At 41.4% G+C, this 27233-nt stretch overlaps 1 protein-coding gene across 4 annotated transcripts in view; it reads left to right on the top strand.

The window, feature by feature from the left end:
* Nucleotides 1-4241: 4241 nt before the first annotated feature.
* The window catches only part of LOC134350415 (alpha-actinin-2), a 115305-nt gene continuing 92313 nt past the window's right edge, over nucleotides 4242-27233 (top strand). For 2 of the 4 annotated variants that reach the window (XM_063055588.1, XM_063055584.1), the window contains exon 1: nucleotides 4243-4627. In XM_063055588.1, coding sequence (XP_062911658.1) covers nucleotides 4424-4627 — 204 coding nt within the window. In that variant the 5' untranslated portion in view covers nucleotides 4243-4423. Of the gene's footprint in view, nucleotides 4628-27233 lie in introns of all 4 variants that reach the window. The other 2 variants (XM_063055589.1, XM_063055583.1) reach the window with 2 other exon arrangements.

Raw genomic sequence — 27233 nt, 5'->3', positions numbered from 1 at the left:
GACATGCCCTCTCCTCATTGTGACCATCGGGAAGGAGGTACAGAAGCCTGAAGGCACACACTGAATGATTCAGGAACAGCTTCTTCCCCTCTGCTATCCAATTTCCAAACGGGCATTGAACCCTTGGATACTACCTCACAACCCTTTTTATATTTCCATTTTTTGTGCTATGCATTTTAATATATATTATACACTTAATGTAATTCAGGTTTTTCTCTATATTTATTTATCATGTATTTCATTGTACTGCTGCTATGAATTTCACAACATATATGCAGCTGATATTAAACCTGATTCTGACTCTGATAAGATTTACTGGTTAGTAGGTTAATTTGTCATTGTAAGTTGTCCCATGATTAGGCTCGGAATACATCAGAGGATTGCTGGGCAGGGCTGCTGGAAGGGCCTATTCGTACTGTACCCAGATAACAAATAATTAAGTAACTGGTTGCCAGTATTGGAATGATATTTATTCTTACTGTATTAGATAACTTGACATTTGTTACTTTACAACAGCAATTCTATAAAATTATGAAATTACAAAATAGAGGGGAAAAGAAAGAATAATGAGGCTGTGTTCATGGGTTCATGAACAGTTCAAAAATCGGATATCAGGTATTAGCATTTATCTCAATCTCTTATTTCACACTATTCCTTTTCCACAATTTATGATTTAAATTATTATTTATTTATTTATTATTATTTGCTTTTCTTTGTATTTAGAGTTTGTCTTCTTTTGCACATCGTTTGCTTGTCAGTCTTTGAGTGTGGTTTTTCATTGATTCCATTGTATTTCTTTGTTCGACTGCGAATGCCTGCAAGAAAATGAATCTCAGGGTCGTGTATGGTGACATATAGAGTACAGAGCTAAAGTCTTAGGCGCGTATCTAAAGCAAGGGTGTCGAAGACCTTTTCACAGACTGTAGTAATTTTATGAATTGTACTGTTCTGCTGCCGCCAAAAAAAAAATGATGATAAACCTGATTCTGATACGGGTCTCTGTGGTCTGAGAGAAGGTTGGTGGCAGGGAGAGGGGAATGATGGTTGGGAAAAAGAGAAGAGAGGGGAAGCACCAGAGAGACATTCTGTAATGATCAATAAACCAATTGTTTGGAATCAAATGTCCCTGCCTGATGACTTAGGGCTGGGTGTGTCTGCACCCGTGCCGCCTCCCGACCCTGGTGCTCCTTCTCTGCCGCCGTTCCTGCTGCACTCTACCCTCACCATTCCCAACATCCTCTTCTCCCGCCAGGTTTATAAACTCACCCTCCACTCCACACTGATTTTTAAAAAAATACTCTGTCAATGTCTTTGGCATCCTAGCTATATATACTGTTATGTGCATAAGACTTTACACATTACTGCACATGCTTTGATAATAGATTTACTTTTTATTTTCGAGGATGAAGATGAGGTAATTTTTCTATAAAGCTGTACTGGGCTAACATCATTGTTTCTCTATTATACTTCTATACAAGGATTTAAGTTAATTTTCAAAGGCTGCTGTCTGTTGTGTCTGACGATGACATGAAACCTGTGCAGGAGAGTTTTTCTTTAAAGTGAAAAAGCCTTTGCACTGAGGCAGTTCCACTCTCTCAACATCAGAATTCCGGGTCCAGTGGGACGAACAAGCGTCACAAACTGGAGTCTTCCTTGTTTGCAGTGAATGACCATAACATTGTCTGTGGCTTGTCATGCCCTTCGTTCTCCCTGGAGCGTTGCAGTACCGCCTTCATAGCTGTAGGATCTCACTGGAGATTTCATCCCCGCAGCCCGCCGGAGCCGCCTTCACATACCGGGACAGGCATGTCCCTAACACACCGGGCTATTAGGCAGCCAGCTACCCCCGCCTGGTTTAGCCCACCTGTCGATGCGATTACCAGGGTATGGCCGCTGTCGAATGCAAACATTTACTTGGAGTCACGGATGAGAGCGGAGTGTCTGATGGGGTCGAAAGGTGAGTGAACTGCCCCAGAATGGACATGACATGGCCCTTCATCAGACGTGCTTCCCCTCCTTCGACACCCCATATATCCTGAATTTTCAATAAATTGCATATTACGGTATACCAGGCAAACTGGCAGAGTAACCAAGCTGGGTCCCAACACAGCAGGACGTCAACTGCGCTCGGTGTCAGTTAAACCCGTACTCTCACGTCAGTGGGTTGGAACTTGAATCCACATCCCACACATTCAGCCATCTTCTTACAACTAGGAAAGTAACACATGCAAAATGCTAGAGGAATTTAGCAGATCAGGCAGCATACGTGGATGAAGGCAAGACAGTGGATGGTGTCTGCATGGAATTTAGTAAGGCATCTGGCGAGGTCCCACTTGGAAGGCTGGTCAAGTCGCTCAGCGTTCAAGATGAGGTCGTAAATTGGATTAGACAATGGCTTTGTGGGAGAAACCAGAGAGTGGTCATGAAGATTGTGGAAGTGAATGAAGTCCATTAAGATGATCCCATCTTGTTCAAGAGCCTGTGGTCACCACTCTCTGACTGGTGCCCAGTGGAGTGCCGCAGGGATCCAGGCTGGGTCCTTTGTAGATTGTCATCCATATCAATGATCTGGATGATAATGTGATTAACTGGATCAGCAAATTTGCAGATGACACCAAGACTGGGGACGCAGTGGACAGTGAGGAAGGCTATCGTGGCTTGCATGGAGATTTGCATCCGCTGGAAAAATGGGCTGAAAATGACAGGTGGAATTTAATGCAGACAAGTGCGAGGTTTTGCACATGGGTAGGACCAGCAAGGAAAGGTCTTCCACAGTGAATAATAGGGCACTGAGGAGTCAGGTAGAACAACGGGATCTGGGATTACAGGTACATAATTCATTGAAAGTGGCGTCACAGGTAGATAGGGTCGAAAAGAAAGCTTTTGGTACATTGGCCTTGATAAATCAATGTATTCAGTACAGAAGATGGGATGTTATGTTGATGTTGTTTAAGACATTGGTGAGGCCTAATTTGGAGTATTGTGTGCAGTTTTGGCCACTTGCCTACAGGAAAGATATACATAAGGTTGAAAGAGATCAGAGAAAATTTATGAGGATGTTGCCAGGTCTGGAGGACCTAAGTTATAAGGAAAAAATGAATAGGTTAGGACTGTATTCTTTAGAATGTAGAAGATTGAGAGGAGATTTGATAGAGGTATACAAAATTATGAGGGGTAGAGATAGGGTAAATGCAAGCAGGCTTTTTTTCACCTGAGGTTCCGCGGGACAACAACCAGAGGTCATGGGTTAAGGGTGAAAAGTAAAAAGTCACTCTTCACTCGGAAGGTCATGAGAATGTGGAATGAGCTGCCAGCACAAGTGGTCCATGGGAGCTTGATTTCAAAGTTTAAGATAAGTTTGGATAGGTGTATGAAAAATAGGGATATGGAGGGCTATGGTCCTGGTGCAGGTCGATGAAAGCAGGTTGTTTAAGTGGTTTTGGCATGGACTAGATGGGCCAAAGAGCCTGTTTCTGTGCTGCACTTCCATATGACTCTATGTACATAGAGTCGATGTTTTGTGCTGAGACCTTTCATCAGGACCACTGAAGCAAAGCTCACTTTATTGATAAAAGCTGAGAGTTTATTTTTTAATTTATTTGATTCTGTCTGCACGGTGCGGAGACCAGTAGCCATGGCCCATCCCTAACTGCCGGAGCAGTTAACGGCTGAGGCACCTTCTCAGTCTGCGTTGTCCTTTTGATACAGGCTGGGATTGCATCGCCCCTGTAAATATGTTTCCAAATTAGGGTGGTGCGGAACTCGGAGGGGAACCTGCAGCTGGTGGTGTTACCCAGCACCTGTTGCCCTTGTCCCTCTTGGTGGGCGAGGTCATGCGTTAGAGAGGGTATCAGAGTGCTGTCAGGGCTGAGAGAATTTATCTTTGGGCTGAGCGATATTAATATAAAGCGTCACTGTTGTTTCCGTACGAATGTTTCACAGTCACATTAAACCTCGCCACAATATATTTCAGCAGATATTTACTCCTTTGCTCTACGCTTGTAATAAAAAGGCAGAGCTGAGTGGAGGAGCAGAGCCAACTTCAGCAGACATTACAACGCTCTGAGATAACCGAAATGACGCAAATGAATCAAACGGGAACGTGTTGTTATCTTTCCGATACGGTAGGGACAGCTCCTGTCTGTGTTCTCTGCATCGTTACATTCCCAGTCCCCGGGAACGCGCGTGTTCCGTGCACGCTCGTGGACCCACGTGACCGTGCCTATTAGAGCGCCGCGGCGGGCGCGCGCTCCGGGCTGCCGCCTGCTCCAGCCGGGGGTCGGGTGAGGGTGTGCAGACAGGGTGTCTGCCTGCCGGCCGGTGAATCAACAGCAGGGCAACGGCAGTGCAGAGCTCACCTGCGGGTGAACATTCAGAAAGGTTCCCTTTTGTGCTCGTGTGCAGGCAGTAGCGGCAAAGCATCATGATGTCCCATGTCGAAAACCGTTCCACGACCTATGTGGAAAATCGCAGGGTGACCCAGGTGGAAAGCCGCACGACGACCCAGACAGAGACCGTGCAGTACAATCACAACTATGAGTACGAACTGGAGGACTACATGATGCAAGAGGACGATTGGGACAGAGACCTCCTCTTGGACCCTGCCTGGGAACAACAGCAAAGAAAGGTTGGGGAGCTTTTGTGTTTTCTTTTTTTTTGTTTACAGGGAATGAGATTGTCTGTAGTGCTGACTTTGAATAACGATTAGAGCCAGAGCAGCGCATACAGAACGTGCATTGCTCAAGATTTCCAGCATCTGCAGCACCTCTTCTATATTAAATCGAGGCAGGGTATTTGCCCGAAGCCTTGCTTCAAAAGACTTGATCTCAAAAATGTTGAAGTTTATTGTCTTAGACATGCTTGTACTCGCAAGGAGTAATTGCCATGAAAATTAGTTTTTTTTTCAAATTGCAACAGCAGGGTACGTTACAATCTCAAGTGCAGTACGAGCGCTGCACTGTTGGAAATTCAGGCGTCGTATTCTCATGAAGAACAAGAGTGATCCCAATGACCAAGTTGACATCCTCCAGTCTACATCACAAATGGATTTATCTTGGCGTTTACGTTTTCTATATTATGCTAGTGTGTGTGTGCTCTTCAAACCAGTGTTGGCTGTGTTGTTACATGCGAGGGGGTTGTCTGTGCAAGTCCATTCTGGGGGTCTCTCAGGTACAACTTAATGTTAACAAAAATCAAAGCAAACCAAATTAAAATTATTTATTGTGGTCTGCATAATATGTGACAGTCTGCTGAAAATTTCAATTATATTATATGTACAAAGTAAAGAACAAGAATTAATATTCCTGCTCTTGCTCCTATTTTCTGCTGGACATGAGATGTGCTGAGAGTTAAAACAGCTGATGATGTCTTCTTTTAAAATAGATGTGACAGCTAATAATAACTAGAGTTCCTCTGTATTATCATCTCTCCTAATCCATTGTATTAAACTAGAATTAAATGAAGCAGTTGTTCCCTCACATTGATACAAATCCACGTCAGCCGCTGCACTTTTCACATTAGTGACTGACAAGTAGTAGTGTCACCTTTGCCTACTAGTAGTGCCTTAGTATCTTGGAAAGGATTGAATAGAGCCACCTCTACCTCTTCCCTTACCACAATTCTGTCATGTACCTTTCAACTAGGTCTTCTAAATATACAGTCACAGAGTACAACAAACTCAGCTGATCAAATTATAAGCATGTTTATTACTTGTAAGAGAAAGTCTACTTCCATTTGTTAAGTTGTCAGTAGGTAGCTTCTATCTTGCAGCTCAAAACAGACCACTTTTATAGTCGCAAACACGAGGAAATCTGCAGATGCTGGAATTTCAAGCAACACACATCAAAGTTGCTGGTGAACGCAGCAGGCCAGGCGGCATCTCTAGGAAGAGGTACAGTCGACATTTTGGGCCGAGACCCTTTGTCAGGACTAACTGAAAGAAGAGCTAGTAAGAGATTTGAAAGTGGGAGGGAGAGATCCAAAATGATAGGAGAAGACAGGAAGGGGAGGGATGGAGCCAAGAGCTGGACAGTTGATTGGCAAAAGGGATATGAGAGGATAGTAATGTGTTTAAAGTCCAGTCATTCATCAACTTCATGTCTTTGAGGTCATTCCATCCCTGAATTGTATTCCTTTCTTATCTGCATTCATCTTGAATGAGCCCATTTGTCTCTGAAGCTTCTTTCTCCCCTTCCCCTTCGCCAGCTGTGTCCTGCTTTTCTCTGCTGTCAAAACAGTTCCTGCACAAAACACACCTCCTTGCAAGCTTCCCATCCAAACACATCAACAAACCAGCAATGCACTCTGGAATCACACGGGTTCCATTTTGTCACATCACATGATACAGAAGTTATAAATTCACAAAGACATCAGGGTTACAGATATATTTCCTCAACCCCCATCCCCAAATTTATAAATTCTACTTTGGCTGGATTTCCGTCCATGAAAGGACCCGGGAAAAAATACAACAGTATAGAAAAAAAGAGGAAGTAATGCAGACACAAGAGACTGCAAATGCTGGAAATGTTGAGCGACACCCAAAAATGCTGGAGGATCTCTTCTTCTTTAATGGGTTTGTTTTGTGGCTGCCTGTAAGGAGACAAATCTCAAGGTGGTATAATGTTATACATATTTTGATAATAATTGTACTTTGAACTTTGAAATTAGTGGGTCAAGTAACATCTATAAAGGAAAAAGACATATTGGATTGAGACCTTTGTCATAGATGTTGCCTGTCTTGCTGAGTTCCTCTAGCACTTTCTTTGTTACTGTGGAAGACTGATAATGCCTTGTGAAGATTATGGGAGGGAATGGTCAGATCCAGAGCTAAGGGGTGTCATCTACACTTCCTGAACTTAAATATTTGCAAGCATTGGTTGGAAGAAATAGTAGCAGATTATTTTAGATTAGTACATCACTTCACATATCTGGGACCTCTTGGTTTTGAGTGGCGGATGGATCCAAAAAATTGTAGAAGATTCTACTTGTGCTATTTATCACTGAAAGATTGGATCATTAGTGCCTATTTTTAAAGGAGCATAATGTTATTTTTATCTCTTTTTAAATGAACTAGTGGAACATTTGGTCAGCATCTATTAAAGGAGAGAGTTTTGTCTTTAGTTACATCTTCCAGCACCATATTCACGTTCACTCCATTTCTGAAAATCAGTTTCGCTGAAGTTGCTGAAATCAAATACTGTATCAAAGCCACAAAGGAAATTTTTGCCTCAGTTCCCCCCCCCCCGCAACCTATTTTCATCCAAGCCTGTACTATCTTTCTGTATTCATTCCCCTTGATGAACCAATCTGTGTGGAAAAATTAATTATCTGGGTACAGAATTTCTTCAGGTGTGTAACTGTGTGCTTTTGTTTCAGAATGCCAAGTGGAATTATGTCAATATCATGCACGGCTAGTTTTTCCTCCCCAAATTGCTTTCATGTTGGGATTTTGGTGAAAAGTCTCCCATGGCGGCTCTCTGAAAGGTTGTCACATTTCACACCCTTTCTCCATATTCCTGTGCATTTTCTTTAGCAAGTTACCATTGAGTCATGTTCTTTAAAGTAAATGAATTGTCTATCTCGAAATTTTGCCGCCTGCTCAATCTTTTCCCAATCTCAATTCCTTTGGCGTAAGTCAGTCCCCCCCACCCCCCCACTTGTTACCAATCTTCCTACCAATGGAAACTGTTTCTCCTCAAACTCCATACAAACCCTTCATTATTAGTTTTGCTGCCTGGTTCTACCTCACACTTAATTTATGGAACAGGTTCCATCTGGTGAAGGGAACAACACTAATTCACCTCACTGACTGGAGAAAAGGGTAATTCACCTCAATGAGGTAGAAAAAGCCAGCTTTAATGATAATTATAGAGGGACCTTATTTTGGAAACAATGCACAGAGATCTAAAATGAAAGGAATTATGAAGTAACATAAATCACGGATGCCATCATCGATCTGTGCCCATCTCAGGTTCCTATCAGGCTCTGGACTGCTCAGTAGAGCCAAATGACCTTGCAGCAGTTGTTTGGAGTGGAGCAAGGGAACTAATGAGTCATTAGTAATGAATAATGGGCATACACTAAGTATTTTGGTGGTAACAAAATTAAACGGAAGAATATTAGAGTTTTGGTCTGCCACAGAACTGAAGGTGCACAGTTCACGCATTGTATTTTAGTTAAAATTATGAACACTCACAAAATTAAATGTCTTTGGGTGTGAGCAGTGTAATATTCCATTACATATTCTGAAGAACCAGTGAAAGTAAATTCTGTTTGCCCGGATTTCCATGCATTGTTTTGTGTGGTATTTGAAGTAGCATTTATAAGTCTGTGAATTCGGGTAGGTGGTGTAGTGGCATCAGCACCGGACTTCGAGAGGAATGGTCCTGAGTTCAAATCCAGCCGGGTCCCAACGTGGGTAGCAGAAGTATCTGTACAGAAGAAAATCTTGGCAATCTACTTCCGTATCTTGCCACAAAAACCTTATGGACAACTACACTATCCGTAAGGTCGCCATGAGTTGATACTGCAGCACTCAACAGCAACAAATCCAGATTACGTGCTTAATGTCCGGAGAATTTAATGGTGTAGTATCAGTGGACCTCAAGAACAAATGTTTGTTCATTCTGGACAAACTGCAAAAATAGCTACATCAGAATCAGAATCAGGTTCAATATCACCAGTGTATGTTGTGAAATTTCTTGTCTTTGTGGCTGCAATACACAATAATAGAAAATAAGCGAATTACAGTAAGTACATATTTGGAAGCAAGTTGGCAGAATACAATTAATGCAGAGGAGGATAGAGGCTGGATTCAGGGTAACATGTATACGTTGCAGATGTGCATGCAATTGATAAATTAAGTATAAATTTATAGGATTTGATTTTTTCTAGAAGAATTGGGCCGTGTGCTCTGTGAAAATGATCTGAAACGTGTAGCAGTATTGTGCAGGTTAGTGTTATCCGTAACTGAGTCAGAGCCTTCAGCCTAAGTTGTCCCACTTGCCAGTTTTTAAGCCCATGTCCCTCCAGACCTTTCATATCCATACACAGTACCTGTGCCAATTTCTTATACATGTATATGTACGCACCTCGATAGGTTCCTCTGGCAGCTTGTGCTGTAAGCTCATATGGAAGAAGCAGCCACTCAGGTCGTCAAATTCTTTCCCTCTCACTTTCAACCTATGCCCTTAGTTTTAGAATTCCCTACTCTGGGGGTGGAAAGACCCTAATTCCATTCTCCTTGTCAAAGCCCTCATCTTTATGAGGTGCCCCATGAGCCTCCTGTCTCCAGGGAACAAAAGTATCAGCCTATTCAACTTGCTTATAACTGAAGCCGTTCAATCCTGGTGACATCCTTGTAATTCATTTCTCTCCCCTTCTAGTTTAATGACCTTTCCTATATAGCTGGGTGACTAGAACTTCAAACACTACTTTAAATTAGTAATGCTTTTCTTAAAAGCTTAAATGAACACTGGATTTATTTCCATGAGAGTGTCATAGAAAGGTAGAGAAGTTGTATTTGCTTATATAAACTTGTTTCCCCTTTAGGGTGTTCTATAAGCAACACCATTTACTGTATTATAACTAAAAAAAAGTTACAGAGTCTGTTCCAGTGAGTTGTAGTGTTAACGTATCCCCTTGACCTCATCGTGCTTTCCCACTCTACGAGGTGTCTTTTGGATGAGACAATGAATTGAGACCTCACCTGCAACCAGAGTGTTCTTGGAAGATCCACTTACACAATTGGTGATAACATTTACCTGTTGACAGTGCAACATACAAGTTCAATGTTTTCCATTGCTTGGGCTCTAACACCTCAGCCACTGATGTGCAAAGAGCGCGAACCATTTTGATGATTCATGAGGATCAGAAATTCATTGTTGACTGTGTCCAAAGCACTGGCTATTTCAGGCAGGTGTGCACTGAGCAGCCAATGCCTCATTCTTAATTACCTGCAAAAGAATAGGTTTTCGTTTTGCACCATCTGTGTTAACAGTTATTTGGTATATCAGTGGTTAGCCCGATGCTTTACAGTGTCTGTGACGCGGGTTCAGTTCCCAGCTCTGCCTGTAAGGTGTTTGTATGTTTTCCCTGTGACTGTGTTGGTTTCGTTCGGGTGCTCCAGTTTCCTCCCCACAGTCTGAAAGCATAAGGATAATTGCTCATTGTAAATCATTCTGCGATTAGGCAAGGATTAAATCTGGGGATTGCTGGGTGGTGTGGCACTCAATGAAACAAAATAAAATCATGCTTTGTAAAGGTGCAATGTATATTTAAACCTTTTTACTTAAAAAAAGATTTATTGAAGCACTGAAACTTGCTTTGAAAAATGAGTAGTTCACTGGGAGCTCTGGTGAAATCTCATAACCTTCAATAGTTTGTGTAATATCAAATATTACTATATTTGTATAAACTGACCAATCTCATCTATTTCAGAGATCAGTCTTGTGAACCTCCTCGACCTTGCCCCCAAGCACCGATATTATTAGCTATTATTTTTGGGTTGTTTGGAGTTCAGTGGAAGGAGAGAGAACATTAGCCATATTCTGAGAAACCACAATCATTCTTAAAAAATATTAAAAGATAGAATGCACTGTCTTGACCACTTCTCAAAATAAAATAGACGAGACAGAGAGGGAAATCTAAGTCGATTAGATTTATTGTGGTTACAAATGTTACAGACATAATTATCCAATTTGACTTCAAGGTTAAGCATCTGTTACTTTTTATGGCCCTTCATGCTTTAATATTTATCCATCATATTTCCCTCTGTATCTGGTGATGCATTTAAAATTATACGTGCATTGTTGAAACAGTGATTCCAAGGATGTTAGAAAATTCAGTGTCAGTGGAAAATAAAAACAAAATGTTCTGAAAATACGCTACAGGCGAGGCAATATCTATTGAAAGAAATAGTTAAAATTTGAGGTTTCATCAGAATGAGGAAAAGTTAGTTATCAAACATTGCATTTTTCCTTTTTTCCATTAATCTGATTTTTTTTTTTAAACAGATTGTCCAGACAGATCAATTGCAATGAATTATCTGTTGCACTCTCCCTCGACTGGCGCAACCAAAATTTGTATCATTCACGCTGTCTTGGCCTTCATGTTCAAAGATTCAAAGCATATTTAATATCAAAGTATTTAGACAGCATACAACCCTGAAATTTGTCTTCTCCACGGACAGCCACAAAACAAAGAACCATGGAATTAACCCGTTCAAAGAAAAACATCATCCTCCATCGTGCGTTTTTTAAAAATCGCACAAATGGCAACAAAAAAGAGGGGAAACACAGAATATAAAACTCAAAATCAGAAGGCATATTTCAGTTCAACACAGTGTTCATTATCTTGCAGGCCACCCCGATTCAAATATTACCCAAAAGTAGCAACAAAAAGGAAGCAACCAGAACTAGTACAGAACATAAACCTGAATTAGAGTCCACAATCCACAAACCACATCAACTAAATCTTGCTCTGGTGCTATCCTCTGACAGCATCGAGAGGGAGGGAGAGAGAGAGAGAGAGATATCATTCGAACAGAAGGACTTTCCCTCGAGCACAGCGAGGGAGAGGGAGACTGTCACACATAGACACGGTTGAATGAAAGACTAGTAGAAGGTGCTGAACATTCGCTTGTCTTCTGCATCGGCTCCATGATTTCAATCTTCCTCAGCGCTTTGATCAGCTGGAAATGGAGTCGATCATGGGCTTGCACCCAGTCTCCTGGCCTCCCTGCTGTACACTTACCTCAGCCTTGTGGAGCCCTCTCGGAGACAGAAAGCATCCAATTGGCCTGAAGACACTGGCAGAACATGGATGACAGGCTCCAATGGTAGCAGGACCACATCTGAAATAGAAACAAGACACAAAAGAAGTGAAAGTAGTTACTTCGTGAACCGTCTTGAAGATGTCACCTTTGGTGGTGTTGCATGCTGCCGCTGTCTACTTCCGGCAGAGCAACACACACACAGGTGCAGCCATTGCCTTTACTCTCTCCTACCCTTCCCCTTTCCTGCAACTTAAAACATGTTCGATATCTAACTTCCCTGATACCTCGATGGGTCCTTGGCCTGAACTGTTAATTCTCCTTCTCTCTCCACAAAAGTTTCCTCATCCACTGAGTCCTTGGTGCATTTTATTTCTATTTCAGATTTCTATCATCTGCAGTTTTATGCCTTCTGATTCGGTGGAAATGGGAGTTTATTTCTTTGGAATCGTCTAGAAGTGGAATAGAATGGAGTTTACAGCTCAATGGCCGATAAATTGGGAGGACAAATCACTCTCTGCAAGCTACGTTAATGTACTCAGTAAACACTCAACGTCAAGAACAGAGGGAGCTGAGAAAGCAGAATATAACAACATAGAAGCACAAGGTCATTTAGTGCCTCCAGCCTGCTTTGCCTTCAAAAAGGATAATGACTGATCTATTACTTCAGCAGCTTTCTGAATGCATTTCCCTCCATTTATTTAATAATAAACTTCAGTCACTTTCTGCCTTTAACATGCTCAGCAATTGACTCCCATGTTCAATGTTCAAAGTGCATTTATTAACAAAGTATGTACACTACATATAACACTGAGATTCGACTCCTTACAGGCAGCCCCAAAACACAGAAACCCAATAGAACCCATTTAACAAAAAAGACTGTCAAACACCCCCAATGTGCAGGAGAAAAAAACCAGATCATGCAAGCCACTTATTTGGTTGACTTGTTGTGGGACTGACTCCTGGTTCTAGATAGCCTGGCCAGGGAAAGGTCAACTTCACATCTATCATGGCTTGTTGGAATTCTATACATGTCAAATGGTCATTTCTCATTCTAATGCAAGTGACAAACCCATCAACCCAAGATTTGATCTGGTCAATTTTAGTCACACTGCCTCTCTCACAGATGGGCCCAACCAAGCAAACTGTACCATAAGACCATAAGATATAGGAGCAGAAGCAGGCTTTCAACCCATTAAGTCTGCTCCACCATTCAATCATGGGCTGATCCAATTCTTCCAGTCATCCCCACTCTCCTGTATTCACCCCATATCCTTTTATGCCCTGGCTAATCAAGAACCTATCTATCTCTGCCTTAAATGCACCCAATGACTTGGCTTCCATAGGTGCTCGTGGCAACAAATTCCACATATTTTCCACCCTCTGACTAAAGTAATTTCTCCGCATCTCTGTTCTAAATGGACGTCCTTCAATTCTGAAGTCATGCCCTCTTGTCCTAGACTCCCCTACCATGGGAAATAACTTTGCCATATCTAATCTGTTCAGGCCTTTTTAACATTTGGAATGTTTCTATGAGGTCCCCCCTCATTCTCCTGAACTCCAGGGAATACAGCCCAAGAGCTGCCAGACGTTCCTCATACAGTAACTCTTTCATTCCTGGAATCATTCTTGTGAATCTTCTCTGAACCCTCTCCAATATCAGTATATCCTTCTTCAAATAAGGAGCCCAAAACTGCACACAATACTCCAAGTGTGGTCTCACGAATGCCTTATAGAGCCTCAACATCACATCCTTGCTCTTACATTCTATGCCTCTAAAAATGAATGCTAACATTGCATTCGCCTTCTTCACCACCGAGTCAACCTGGAGGTTGACCTTTAGGGGATCCTGCACAAGGACTCCCAAGTCCCTTTGCACCTCTGCATTTTGAATTCTCTCCTCATCTAAATAATAGTCTGCCCGTTTATTTCTTCCAGCAAAGTGCATGACCATACACTTTCCAACATTGTATTTCATTTGCCACTTCTTTGCCCATTCCCTTAAATTATCTAAGTCTCTCTGCAGGCTCTCTGTTTCCTCAACACTACCGCTCCTCCACCTATCTCTGTATCATTGGCAAACTTAGCCACAAATCCGTTAATCCCGTAGCCCAAATCACTGACTTACATCGTAAAAAGCAGCGGTCCTAACACCGACTCCTGTAGAACTCCACTGGTAACCAGCAACCAGCCAGAGTAGGATCCCTTTATTTCCAATCTCTGTTTTCTGCCGATCAGCCAATGCTCCACCCATGCTAGTAATTTCTCTGTAATTCTATGGGCTCTTAGCTTGCTAAGCAGCCTCGTGTGTGGCACCTTGTCAAAGACCTTCTGAAAATCCAAGTGCACCACATCTACTGCACCTCCTTTGTCTACCCTGCTTGTGATTTCCTCGGAAAAAAAATTGCTTTAGGTTAGTCAGGCAGGATTTTCATTTCAGGAAGCCGTGCTGGCTTTGGCCCATCTTGTCATGTGCCTCCAGGTACTCCATAATCTCATCCCTAACTATTAATTCCAACAACTTCCCAACCACTGATGTCAGGCTAACAGGTCTATAGTTTCCTTGCTACTGCCTCCCACCCTTCTTGAACAGCGGAGTAACATTTGCAATTTTCCAGTCATCAAATGACTCAATCTGTTGCTTCCAGCAAAATCTGACAACAATGAAATTACACAATGGTCATAGAGTCATAGAAACGTCTCAACTCAGAAACAGGCCTTTTGGCCGATCTGGTCCATGCCCAGCCATTTAAATTGCCTGCTCCCATTGATTTGCACTGGGACCATAGCCCAACCATTCATATATGGTCTTGTCGCTGTCTACAGGAAGTGTGCGTATTCAATGTAACTTGGATTACAGTTTGCCAATGTGGCCAAACCGTTGCCCCTGGACAGTTAAACATGTCCGTGATGTATTGCTTCAACTCCTACCCATTTCTCCCGACAGGTGGAAGAATATGAACATAACATCCATCCCAGTCATCTTGGGTAATTGCTTTTAGCTCCAGCACTATCTGCTGTCTCCTCTTCTACTTTTAATATCTAATTTGTGGGAGAGTGGAGGTTGGATAATATCTAATTTGTGGGTGACTGGAGGTTGGATAATATCTAATTTGTGGGTGAGTGGAGGTTGGAGAAATGAATCCATACTGTCCCTCAAAACAAAAGTTATCTGCTCTATATTAAGTGCAGCTGACACATATAATCATAGCTGCAGCTTTTGGACATATCGTGGGATCTAAAATAAGAGCTGATTCTATTTCCCAGGAATGCAGGGAGGAAATATTGCAAAAATTGCGATCTGCAAGCTGGAATTTAAAGCTTGTGCCTCTAAGCTTTGTAAGTAATGCAGGGTGAAGTACTGATTGTACATGTCACCACCTATAACTTTGTAACCTGGATGACTGCATTCTGTGACCATTGTGTTACTTTGTAACGGGATGAAAGAATGTTCTACTGTTTTCCTCGAAGTCCAACTGTTGGTATTGTTGGCGGAGTGCCCCTTGACTCCAAAAAAATCCTTGACATTTAATAACCAGAGTTGGTTGATAATTTTAGGAACAGTGGTCATGCCTTGTTTTAAAAAGTCCAGTGTTAACATTGTTGTACCAGATGCAGATATCAGTCCACTTGAAAAAGTGAACACGCAGTTCCATTGTCATAGATGTTTTTGATGGATACTTTTGGTACATTTTAATGAACTGTGATGGAGTCTCAGATGCTGGGAACTTCAGAAGCAAATGCTTCTGGAAGTGCATCAGTAGCTGCTGGGAGTAGTCACCCTGCTGTCAGTTTTGGAACTGTATAGAACAACGGGTGCAACGCTGACTGTCCCTCAGGGAATGGCACAGCAGCATGCCAATGTTGTCTGGGTGTCTGAAGAAAATGTAAATCATTAGCGCTGGTAAAAAGCTAAGCTTTAACATAGAACTTGCCAGTATAAAAATTGTGGTTAAATTTGTTACAAATTACTGGTTTTCAAGCTTCTAACTTGGGGAAGTTTTGGAGAGTTTGTGAAAATCAAGAGCATAGAACAAAGAGCAGTGCAGGCCCATCAGCTCACAATGCTGTGTCAACCTTTCAACCTATTTGAAAATCTATTTAACCCTTCCCTCTGACATACCCTCCGTTTTTCTATCATCCTTGTGCCTATTAATGAGTTTTTTAAATGCCCCTAATGTATCTATAGTCATAGTCATAATTTATTGATCCCGGGGGAAATTGGTTTTCGTTACTGTTGCACCATAAATAATTAAATAGTAATAAAACCATGAATAGTTAAATAGTAATATGTAAATTATGCCAGTAAATAAGTCCAGGACCAGCCTATTGGCTCAGGGTGTCTGACCCTCCAAGGGAGGAGTTGTAAAGTTTGATGGCTACTGGCAGGAATGACTTCCTATGACGCTCTATGCTGCATCTCGGTGGAATGAATCTCTGGCTGAATGTACTCCTGTGCTGAACCAGTACATTATGTAGTGGATGGGAGACAATGCCCAAGATGGCATGCAACTTAGACAGCATCCTCTTTTCAGACACCACCGTCAGAGAGTCCAGTTCCATCCCCACAACATCACTGGCCTTATGAATGAATTTGTTGATTCTGTTGGTGTCTGCTACCCTCAGCCTGCTGCCCCAGCACACAACAGCAAATATGATAGCACTGGCCACCACAGACTCGTAGAACATCCTCAGCATCGTCCGGCAGATGTTAAAGGACCTCAGTCTCCTCAGGAAATAGAGACGGCTCTGACCCTTCTTGTAGACAGCCTCAGTGTTCTTTGACCAGTCCAGTTTATAGTCAATTCGTATCCCCAGGTATTTGTAATCCTCCACCATGTCCACTCTGACCCCCTGGATAGAAACAGGGGTCACCGGTACCTTAGCTCTCCTCAGGTCTACCACCAGCTCCTTAGTCTTTTTCACATTAAGCTGCAGATAATTCTGCTCACACCATGTGACAAAGTTTCCTACCATAGCCCTGTACTCAGCCTCATCTCCCTTGCTGATGCATCCAACTTTGGCAGAGTCATCAGAAAACTTCTGAAGATGACAAGACTCTGTGCAGTAGTTGAAGTCGGAGTTGTAAATGGTGAAGAGAAAGGGAGACAAGACAGTCCCCTGTGGAGCCCCAGCGCTGCTGATCACTCTGTTGGACACACAGTGTTGCAAGCACACGTATCTGCCTCTATCACCAAACCTGGCAGTGTGTTCCATGCACCCACACACTCCATGTAAAAAAAAACACCTCTGACATCCTCCCCTATACTCTCCTCCCAATACCTTAACATCAAGACGTCTCTTCAGCAATGTTTTCATATTTGTGTCTTTCAGTTAGCAGCGCTCTGCCTCAAAGTAAGCAAAGGTTTATTTATCTCCATGGACATTGTTTCCACCAGGAGTAAAGAGCTTATTTTAACATAAAATTAAGATTGTAGATTTAGAGTCTGGAAAGAAGATTATAATTTTCAAATGGGAATAATTAGAAGATTTAATATAATTAAAAATAAAGTGCAAATAAATTGTCACTAATTTTATGTGCATAGAATTTTGAACTACAGAGAATAACACTTAATACAAGAAATGTGTTCTGTTTAAAACCTTGGGCACTGCATTCAATAACATTTCAGAGTTTTATTGCCTTTTGAGAAGGCAGGTGTATGGGTTTGAGTGGGATCCGGGATCAGCCATGATGGAATGGCAGAGCAGATTTGATGGGCTGAATGGCCTAATTCTGCTCCTATGTTTTATAGTCTTACAGTCAGAATCATTGACAGTATTAATTATAAAATGGTTGAAGTTCTCATTGGTTCACTGATTTCTTTAGATTACTTTGGCTCAGTTACAGTAGTAAACATAACAGTGAAACACAAAAATCTTTGACAGATAGTTGGGGATTTTCACGTTTAAGTACAGTTTTGCATACAGCAGGTTTTGGTGACTGATTTTTTGAGTTCATTCTTAACCTAAGTTTTCTCATCACAGATTTTGCCCGGTTATCTTTCAGGAGGTCATAAAGGAAGGGGACAGTGAAGTTTGTATTTGCAGCCAGGCCAAGTTAGTGTAATCAAATGAGCCTGACCAGTAACACTCTAGTTTTAAACCTCAAGATGTTTTGTTTAATTCTTCTTCTCAAACTTGCATGCTGGCATGTTTTTGATTTGTAAATTGGTTTATTATTGTACGTACTAAAATATAGTTGGAAAACATTTGTCTGAATATGAATAATTGTCATCGTCATGGTGGCTATCCCTTGAGGTCGAGGATGATGGTCTTTGTTCTGTTGATCTACTTATGGGCTCCCAAGTGGCTTATGAGTCCAATCTTGGCTTTGAAAGTTCTTCCGCATTCAGGACAGGTAGTTCCAATGGCAGACCGGGCTTTGGTTGTTGCCTCTCTTTCCATTTTCTTCTCTTTTCTTCTAATTCTGCACATCTGTTGGCAGATGTTGGCAATTGTAGTGAGAGTTAAAGGGCTTATTTTGCACTGTTTTCTCAAGAAATGTTTGGAGTTCCTTCTCCTGGAGGAACAAGGATAGATGTGTTTTCCCTGAAGCAAATAGGCTGAATGGGACACGACCGAGGTGCATGAAGTTAATAGAGACTGAGGGTAGGAGTGTGGAAAACCAGAGGGGATAGGTTTGAGGTGAGAACGTGGTTTAAAAATTATCTGAGTGGTTTTTTTCTGCAGAGTAGTTAATATCTGGAATGAGCTACCGGAAGAGTTGGTGAAGGCAGAAACAGCATTTCAGAGGCATCCAGACAGGTGCCTGAGTGAGAAAGGCAGAGAGGCACGTGGAATTAATGTAGGCAGGAGGCTTGAGCAGAGAGAGGCATGATGGTTGGCACTGGTGGCCTGGGCTGTAGCTCTGAGTCTATGCTGCACAACTCGAAAAAAGCCTTCTAATTTTGAGATGTAATTCTGAGAAACAGTCTTCTGGAACTCAGACTGCTGATTTTGGGGGGTGGGAGAGAAACTCTACATCAGGACACATCAAAATGTCGACAATTCCTCCCATCAATGCTTCTTAATCTAGAGTTTGTCCGGCAGATCCACTTTCTTCCTCTAGATTCTGCAATCATCTGCAATCTCTCATATCTGTGTTGTACTTCTGAGAATATTGGTTTAATAGATGTATGTATAATTAGTGGAGTGGCGAGCTATGATGCTAGATTGGATTAAGCAACAGTACTGAAAGGCAAGTTAATTCGCATGACACACTTGAATGACTGGATACAGATTATAGCAGGTGGTATTGGTAGTGGTAACAGCAATAATATCAACTGACTAACAGCAATTTAACATTTTATAATATCTCAATTTATCTGACACTGACATTTGTAGGAAATCAGCTGAATTTTGAAGGAGTTACCTATTCATTGTGGTCTGTTTCAATTGAATTAACTTTCAAGTATTTCATTCTTTTGTGACATTTCAAAGATCCTTTGGACATTGCTATGATATGAAAGGCTTTTGTATTTTGCCACAAAGGTGTATAAAATCTTGGCAATCAGAATGTTGTGTTAAATTTACATGCATTTTCCAGACAACCAATGTAAATAGTCTTTACTTTCTTCTCCTTTCCTTTGTTTTGTTTCAAAACCTCTTAAAACACCTGAATTTTCTCATTAACTAGTCCAAATCTTACAAGCTTCTTATTTTTGTAATTTCTCATCTTTGGAATTATTCTGACCAATTTGCAGTATATGGATTTAATATCCTTTCCACAATGGCGCACCCAGAATAATGTATTGCATTGCACATTACCATTGTATCTTGCAAACTGATCATTTCATTTCACACTTGGTAAATACCAGTTATGATATCCATGGTTGTTTTCAGCTAAATACTCAAAAGCACAAGTAAATTTGACCAATTTATCGTGAGCCTGGTGGTACATGCTCTCAAGTGTTTGTATCTTCTGCCTGGCGGGAGAGGGAAGGGAAGGGTGGAGGGTAATATTGTATTGCTTCAAGTTTATATTGTTGTAGCTAATGTGAACTGCTTGGGTTTCTGATGTCCACCGCTGATAGGAGTCGGGTCTGTCCATTTCAAAGCCCAAATTCGAATGGCTGTGGCTTGAACACTGGCATGCTGGTAGAAGTGCTGTCTTGCTCTTTTAAACCAGCCTACCCTCTGTTCATGCACGACTGCAACGGCAAGTGTCCATCTCACGGTCCAGGTAAACTCCAGCACAACAATCCACAGGTTCATTTTAACATATTTTACTTCTCAGATACAGATCTCCGACCAGTACCTCAGTGCCACAATGTTTATTTACTTTGAGGATCATGGCATTGAATATTTTTTATCTTATTCAATATGGTATTGAGTTTCTTTATCTTTCTCTTGGTTCTCCCAGCTATTCCGAACAACTTCGCTTCATGCCATCTTTAAAGATAATCTGCCCATCTGAATGTTGACACTTTTGGCTAGACTTTTGTCGTACGCTGATCCAAAGTGTAGATTGTCATCTCCTCTTTAAGTCACACCAATTTCATTCCATAACATATACATGTGGCAGGATTGAAGCAGGGGTGATTGAATCATGAAACATAGTGGAGAGTTGATGAAATTAATATTTACAAAGCAATGAGAGGCGTGATGCCAGCTGTCAGTTTCCTGAGGCAAAGTCACAACTGTTTCATCCAGTGTTCTCATTCTCTGAAAAATGTGCTCTCCTTTGCACCAGTAAAGGTGAAACCCAAAGGACTTTGCAGTACACCCATTCTGGAGTGTGACAGCATAGCAGAGTGTTGCTCATCACCACCATTATACTCGACTCATTCATGGATTGTTGAGAACTCTATTCACTGATCCTACTTTTGCTTATCTGTTCCTTTCCCTAGGTCATACAATAAAAATGAGCAAGGACACGTAATCTCATTTTCTGATATGATATTTTAGAAATGTCAAGGTGTCCCCAGTGAACTAAGCCTGTGTATACTGATCCTTAACCCCACTCCAGATTCTCATCCCTGTCATAGGAAGTTAGGAGAAAATGAGCGAGTAGTGAATTGAGGGGGCAAAGATGAATGTAATTGTTGGAGGACATTGCTACTGAAGTGCCTTCATTTTCAGCTACAAATAGGATTGAATATTGTGCTACAGCAGACTATGTTTGCATGTGGCAAGATCATACAATGTTTAATGGCTTTTTTTATATATTTATTTTGGGCCATGCTTGTTTAGCGTGGAAATGTATCTATAACCCTAAAAGTTTTTATGGATTTGTGGCTTTTGTAAAATGTATTATGACAAAATGGAACTCATGAAATCCCAAAGTGCTTTGCTGGATTGAATGTGAGGCTTACAAGTCTGAGTGTGTTTTTTTTTAATGACAGGGGATGTGTTTTATGGTGCGGGGGGGGGGTAAATGTGTTGCCAACAGAGGTAAACAGGACTCAACTTCTAAAGAACAAATGTCAGAACAAGATAATGCAGGAATGTTAAGGAATTAAACAACATTCCCTGCAAATGAAACACTGTACTCTGTAAAAAGTATAGAAGTGTTTGAGAGATAAGATTTTCCAGACTCTTTTCTGGAGATAGAACTTCTCTTGCAAGTAAAATAATAAATATACTATGATGTGATCCACTCTGAATTTGTTGTAGTTTGTTTCTGTACATTAGCAGATATATCAGAACGGTACATGACATTAGCTGCCCATTCTGAATTTAAGAGCTTATTGCTTTGTAAAGTAATTGCTTACCAGAGCTTATGTGGGGTTGAAGTTGGACCATGTTGGACCTCTTTTACAAAAATTACTGGGCACAATGACCAACTCAAATTTTGTATGACAGACCGTCTATTCTACTAGTCTCTAAAGACAGTGAAGTTAACTATTTTAATAGTTTGAAAATGATATTATGGTGTACATTCCAAAAATAAATGATTACTTTGCTATCAATGTTATGTGTGATAATAAGAAGACTGGTGTTAACTACAATGATACTTTGTAGAGGCCATGATTTGTATGCATTTAGACTATCAAACATCTAAGAACAATTTTTCTCTGTGCTTTCCTTTGACCACTTACTTGTGCCAAAATTTGCATGATTCCATTTGGGGATTGATTAGATTATTAGATTAGATTTTGAGGACACTCAGTCCTCGTTTATTGTCATTTAGAAATGCATGCATTGAGAAATGATACAATGTTCCTCCAGAGTGAAATCACAAAAAACAGGACAAACCAAAGACTAACACTGACAAAACCACATAATTATAACATATAGTTACAGCAGTACAAAGCAATACCATAATTTGATAAAGAGCAGACCATGGGCACGGTAAAAAAAGTCTCAAAGTCCCGATCGACTCCCGATAGTCCCGATAGCTGGTGGCAAAAGGGAGAAACTCTCCCTGCCATAAACCCCCAGGTGACAACACCTGCTGATGCATTGGAAGCACCCGACCACAGCCGACTGTGAGTACGTCCGAAAACTTTGAGCCTCTGACCAGCCCCTCCGATACAGCCTCCCGAGCGCTTTGACCTCGCCCCGGCCGCTGAACAACAAGCAAAGCCGAGGACTCGAGGCCTTCCCCTCCGGAGATTCTGGATCACACAGCAGCGGGGGCAGCGAAGCAGGCATTTCAGAAGTTTCTCCAGATGTTCTTCTGTGTTCTCACGTCTATCTTCATCAAATCAGGATTGTGCGCGGCACCCTACTTGACAGATAACAGATATCATTCACCAGAGTGGCTGCTGCAAGCTGTGTCGCGCCGCCATCTTCTCCTCCTCATAGAAAAAGTAAGCCAACATTGAGTTCCGTGGTTTCCATTTTCTGTGATACTTTTCTGATTGGTCCAAAGACCAACAACGACATATCTCTTTCCATAAAGAGACCATAGCCATTCAGCTGTGGTGGAAGTCAATCAGGTACTGCAGTTAATTATTTAAAAATGCAGTTAATTCATGAATAAATTTAGCGTGGCAGTCCAGAATTTGGCGGCTTGTCAGTAACATGGGCGTTGTGATATTTTAGTCACTAAAACACTTCAGAGTACAGTCCTTTTTGAACTTATGAAGTTCATCAGGCAGAATTCTGACAGTCAACCAATGCTGACATGAGTTGGGATCAAGTTACCACCAGTTGTTAGTCTGCATTGACATTTGTCATCCTCGTCATGTCCAGTAGTGCAATAATCAGTTTCCTTTATTGTACATTGTAATGTCTAAGTAAGAGCATTTGTCTGTGTAATGAGATGCTTTACATCACAACAGAAGATGCCGTGGGATGTTTTGAGGGAGGTGGTGTAAAATGAGCATTATAAACTGGTGAATCATAGTAATAAAAGAAAATCACGTATTTGCTGGAATAATCAAATAAAGACAACTAATGTGAGAACTTAAATTATTCTTTTGTATTGAGATGTTGGTTTCTTGCATTTAAGGTTCAACCACCTTAATTGCCTCAGCCAGTGTGTCCTATAGAGATGCTCCTGGTTTTCTTCCTTCCATCCTTCATTATTTATTGGGATACAGTGTGGAATTAGCCCTTCGAGCCACGTCACCCAGCAAACCCCTGATTTAATCCTAGCTTAATCATATGACAATTTACAATGATCAATTAACCCACCAACCAGTACATCTTTGGACTATGGGAGGAAACCAGGGCACCTGGAGGAACCCTACAGGGAGAATGTACAAACTCCTTACAGGCAGCAATCAGATGTTTGTAGTGATGGTGATTTTTAGGCATTGGGTAAGAAATTATTTTAGATGGCCTTTGTGGTGAATTCACTTTGGAGATAATAGACTAGAAGTTTATCTTTACTATTTAACTAATGCTAAATTTGGCATTTTTGATTATTACAAACCTGTTTCAAAAAACCACAAAAGATTTCAGGCTTCAAACTTTTTCCAAATTAATGTTGTAAATTTCCCTGCTATGCTCAATTTCAGCTTGTGCTCTTGTATTGATCTATTGCAATATCTATTGCAATTTTTTGCACTACCTTACTTTCCATTTTTCTATTTTCTATTTATGATTTATAATTTAAATGTTTAATATTTACTAATTTTTACTATTTTTAATATTTAATATTTGTAATCCAGGGAGTGGGAAGCACAGAATCAAATATCACTGAGATGATTGTACGTTCTAGTACCATTTGTTTGGCGACAATAAAGTATAAAGTATCTGCAGGTTGTTTGCCTTGCAGTTATGATCTAAAGTGGTAGCCCTTGCATGTGTGGTGTGCACACGTGGCACCTTCCTGCTGTGATGATTGTGGGTGCTTCAAGAATATTTGTTGCAATGATGAGAGAGGGACTTGGAGTGAATAGGCTTTCTGGATCAAAGTAAATTTATTATCAAAGTACATGTATGTCACCATATACAACCTTGAGACCCATTTTCTTGTGGGGATGCTCAACACATTTGCAATAGAATGAAACCTTAAAAGTATCAATGAAATACCACACCAACCTGGGCATTTAACCAGTGTGCAAAAGATAACGAACTGTGCAAATACAAAAAGAAAGAAATAATAATAAATAAATATTGAGAACATGAGATGAGTCCTTGAACGTGAGTCCATAGGGTGTGAGAACATTTCAGTGATGGGGTGAGTGAAGTTAACCCCTTTGGTTCAAGAGTCCGATGGCTGAGGGACAGTAACTGGTCCTGAATCTGGTGGTGTGAGTCACGAGGCTCCTGTACGTACTTCTGATGGCAGCCATGAGGAAAAGAGCATGTGGTGGTGGTGGGGTCCTTGATGGTCGGTGCTGCTTTCCTGCGACAATGTTCCTTGTAGATATGCTCAATGGTGGGGATAGCTTGACCTGTGATGGATTGGGTGGGCCATGTCCACGATTTTTGTAGGATTTTCCTTTCAAGGGCATTACTGTTTCCATGCCAGGCTGTGATGCAGCCAGTCAATATACTCTCCACCTTACATCTTTACATGTGGAAAACTGTATCTTCTGCAGGCATGTATATTGGAAGGAGATCAAAGTTCCTCTTAGCAGGAGGTTGCTAGTGAAGGTTATGTAGGAAGCTATATTACATGAGTGCAGTCTATAAATACCAGTATTTCAGGGAAGCCTGCAATTTGTTTTTCTGCCGTGTGCGACAGAAAAGCAGTTGGAGGCTTCTGTCCTTGCCTATGGAGTTTGGATGACCTTCCTTAAGCAGTGGTTAGCAGCAAACTAAAATTTTGCAGAGATCATCAGCATCAGCAGCCTGAAAGGATTTTAAAGTTAGGAATCTGAGTGACCATGACTTTGACTTCCTCAGGCGGAGTAACCTAGCCATGGCATCACAGGAAGTCACATCTTCAACGCAGTCCATCTTGGTGAAATCCTGCCTGTATCGAGAGAGTTCCAGCCAGTAACCACAGCTAGGGTCCTGTCACCCTGCTGGGTGGGTAGTGTCTTTAGTGCTGAGCCCTTCACTGCCATCCCACACTTGGTCTCCATTGCTGCTTAGTACATTCATATTTCAAATGTACATTCAGTCGTGTCAACATTTAAAATAAAATCTCAGCACCATAACCACTTGGTAAATTGATTTATTGTTGCCACATGTATTGAAGTAGAGTGCAAAACTTGTCCTGCATACCTTTCATACAGATCCATTCATTACAGCAGTGCATTGACATAGTACAAGTGTCAGAGTCCTCTCTCAGGCAATATCCCCACCTTGAAGCCTTAACTTCTTTCAGTTGGCTACGTTTGAAAGATCATATCATACACTACACACTCTCAACAGTTCTGAGCTCTCCTGTGGGAAAAGATAACCAGACAGAAAAAATATGTTCCAGGATCTGATTAAAATCTCTATAAAGTGCAACATCTACAATGATTCTTGGCAATTTCTGGCTCATGACTGCTCAGAGAAGGAGTATTCAGATTGACAGTGACAGACATCCCAACTCTCCCGGAAGTTCCGAGAGCCTCCCGCATATGAATAGTGGCTCCCTGATGCCCGCAAATTATATACAATATCACAGAAATCAATTTTTTTGAGAGCGAGCGAGAGAAAGCAAGCGAGAGAGAGAGAGCGCGAGAGCAAGCGAGCGAGGGAGTGAAAGAGCGTGTGAGAGAGTCAGAATGCGAGAGCAAGCAAGCAAGAGAGCGAGAGAGAGAAAGCAAACGAGAGAGAGAGAGCGCAAGAGCAAGCAAGCGAGAGCGCGAGAGACCATGAGAGAGAGAGTGCGAGAGAGAGCGAAAGCACGCCATGGCAGAGTGTTCCGAAAAAAAAGAAAATATAAAACGTACGTCACCCCAGACTACACTAAAGTGTAGCCCTGCCTAATAGGGGTCAAAGAGAATGACAGTGTTGTTCGTTTGCAACAGTGACTTTTCTATTGCCCATGGTGGATTAAAACTATAAAAGACATGTTGAGGTGAGTTTAACAAGTGTCATTCGTTCATTAGCATAGCTAACGTTATTTAAACTAGCTGGCTGGCTGCTAAGGAGCTACTCTATTGCAGACATTCCACCTCAACCGGAAGTTTCCTGCAAATTGATGGTGCTACCTTCCTGAAATCAGTTTTTGCAGGGTGGGATGTCTGCAGAACACAGAACCTTGAGTCCATGTATTTGAGAGTAAGTGGAGACCCTGATAAGCTGCAGAAGAGCATACTAACTTCATAGACTACTATCCACTCCATCAGCCAGCATCTGCCCTGTCTGTGCAAGTTCCATGTATTTTGTTCCATGCAATTTCCACATTGGCATAATCCCTGAATCCCTGCAGTCAGAAGTAAAGCATCATTCTAGATGCTGAGAGATTGGCAGAGAAGGTCAGTCTATTTACATCACCTCTCAGGGAATCTGTTCCTTTACTAATGACTTTAATACACCTTTTTCACCTCGCACTATTAGCCTTTTGTCAATTAATTGCTTCTCCAATCTTTTTGACTGGCTGTGCATATTTAAGGTCATAGATGAATGTCAATCAAGCAGCCAGTTTCAACCTAGATGGTGTTTTGTAGGTAATGTATTTATTGCAGATTGAATCACTTGGTCAAAACTCTTGAGTGAGAAGCATGCACATTCTGCCAGAGACTTCATTGAAAATATACTGTAACTTTTTTACCAAGCACCTAAAGCAGTTGTCTAAACATTATCACAGCGCTGATTGTGTGAGTTTGCTGTCACTTAATACGTTGTTGTGCTTCTAATTACAACAATGACTATGTTTCAGAAGTTCTGTTTTGGCTGTAATGGTCTTGGATGTTCTGAAATCATTGCTGGTGTAAAATAAATTTGTGTTATTTTCTTCTGTTGGCTTATTGCAGAAAAACATTGGCAAGAAAGCAGTAAAGGAAGTGCTGCATGTGATTTTGACCACTATCTGGGGCTGTAAAAAAAAGAGAAGGAAGCTGTGGTAAACCATGTATATATGTTGTAACTCGGTTACCTGTCTGGACACACACCTCTGCTGACTGCCCCTGTGGCTCCTCCCACAGAGTCCTGTATAAAGGTGTTTGCCTTGCCCCTCCCCCTC

This window comes from Mobula hypostoma, chromosome 8, assembly GCF_963921235.1.
Source record: "Mobula hypostoma chromosome 8, sMobHyp1.1, whole genome shotgun sequence".
Lineage (NCBI taxonomy): Eukaryota > Metazoa > Chordata > Chondrichthyes > Myliobatiformes > Myliobatidae > Mobula > Mobula hypostoma.
Note: the sequence above shows the minus strand (reverse complement) of the source record. Positions and strands in the feature narration are given on the sequence as shown.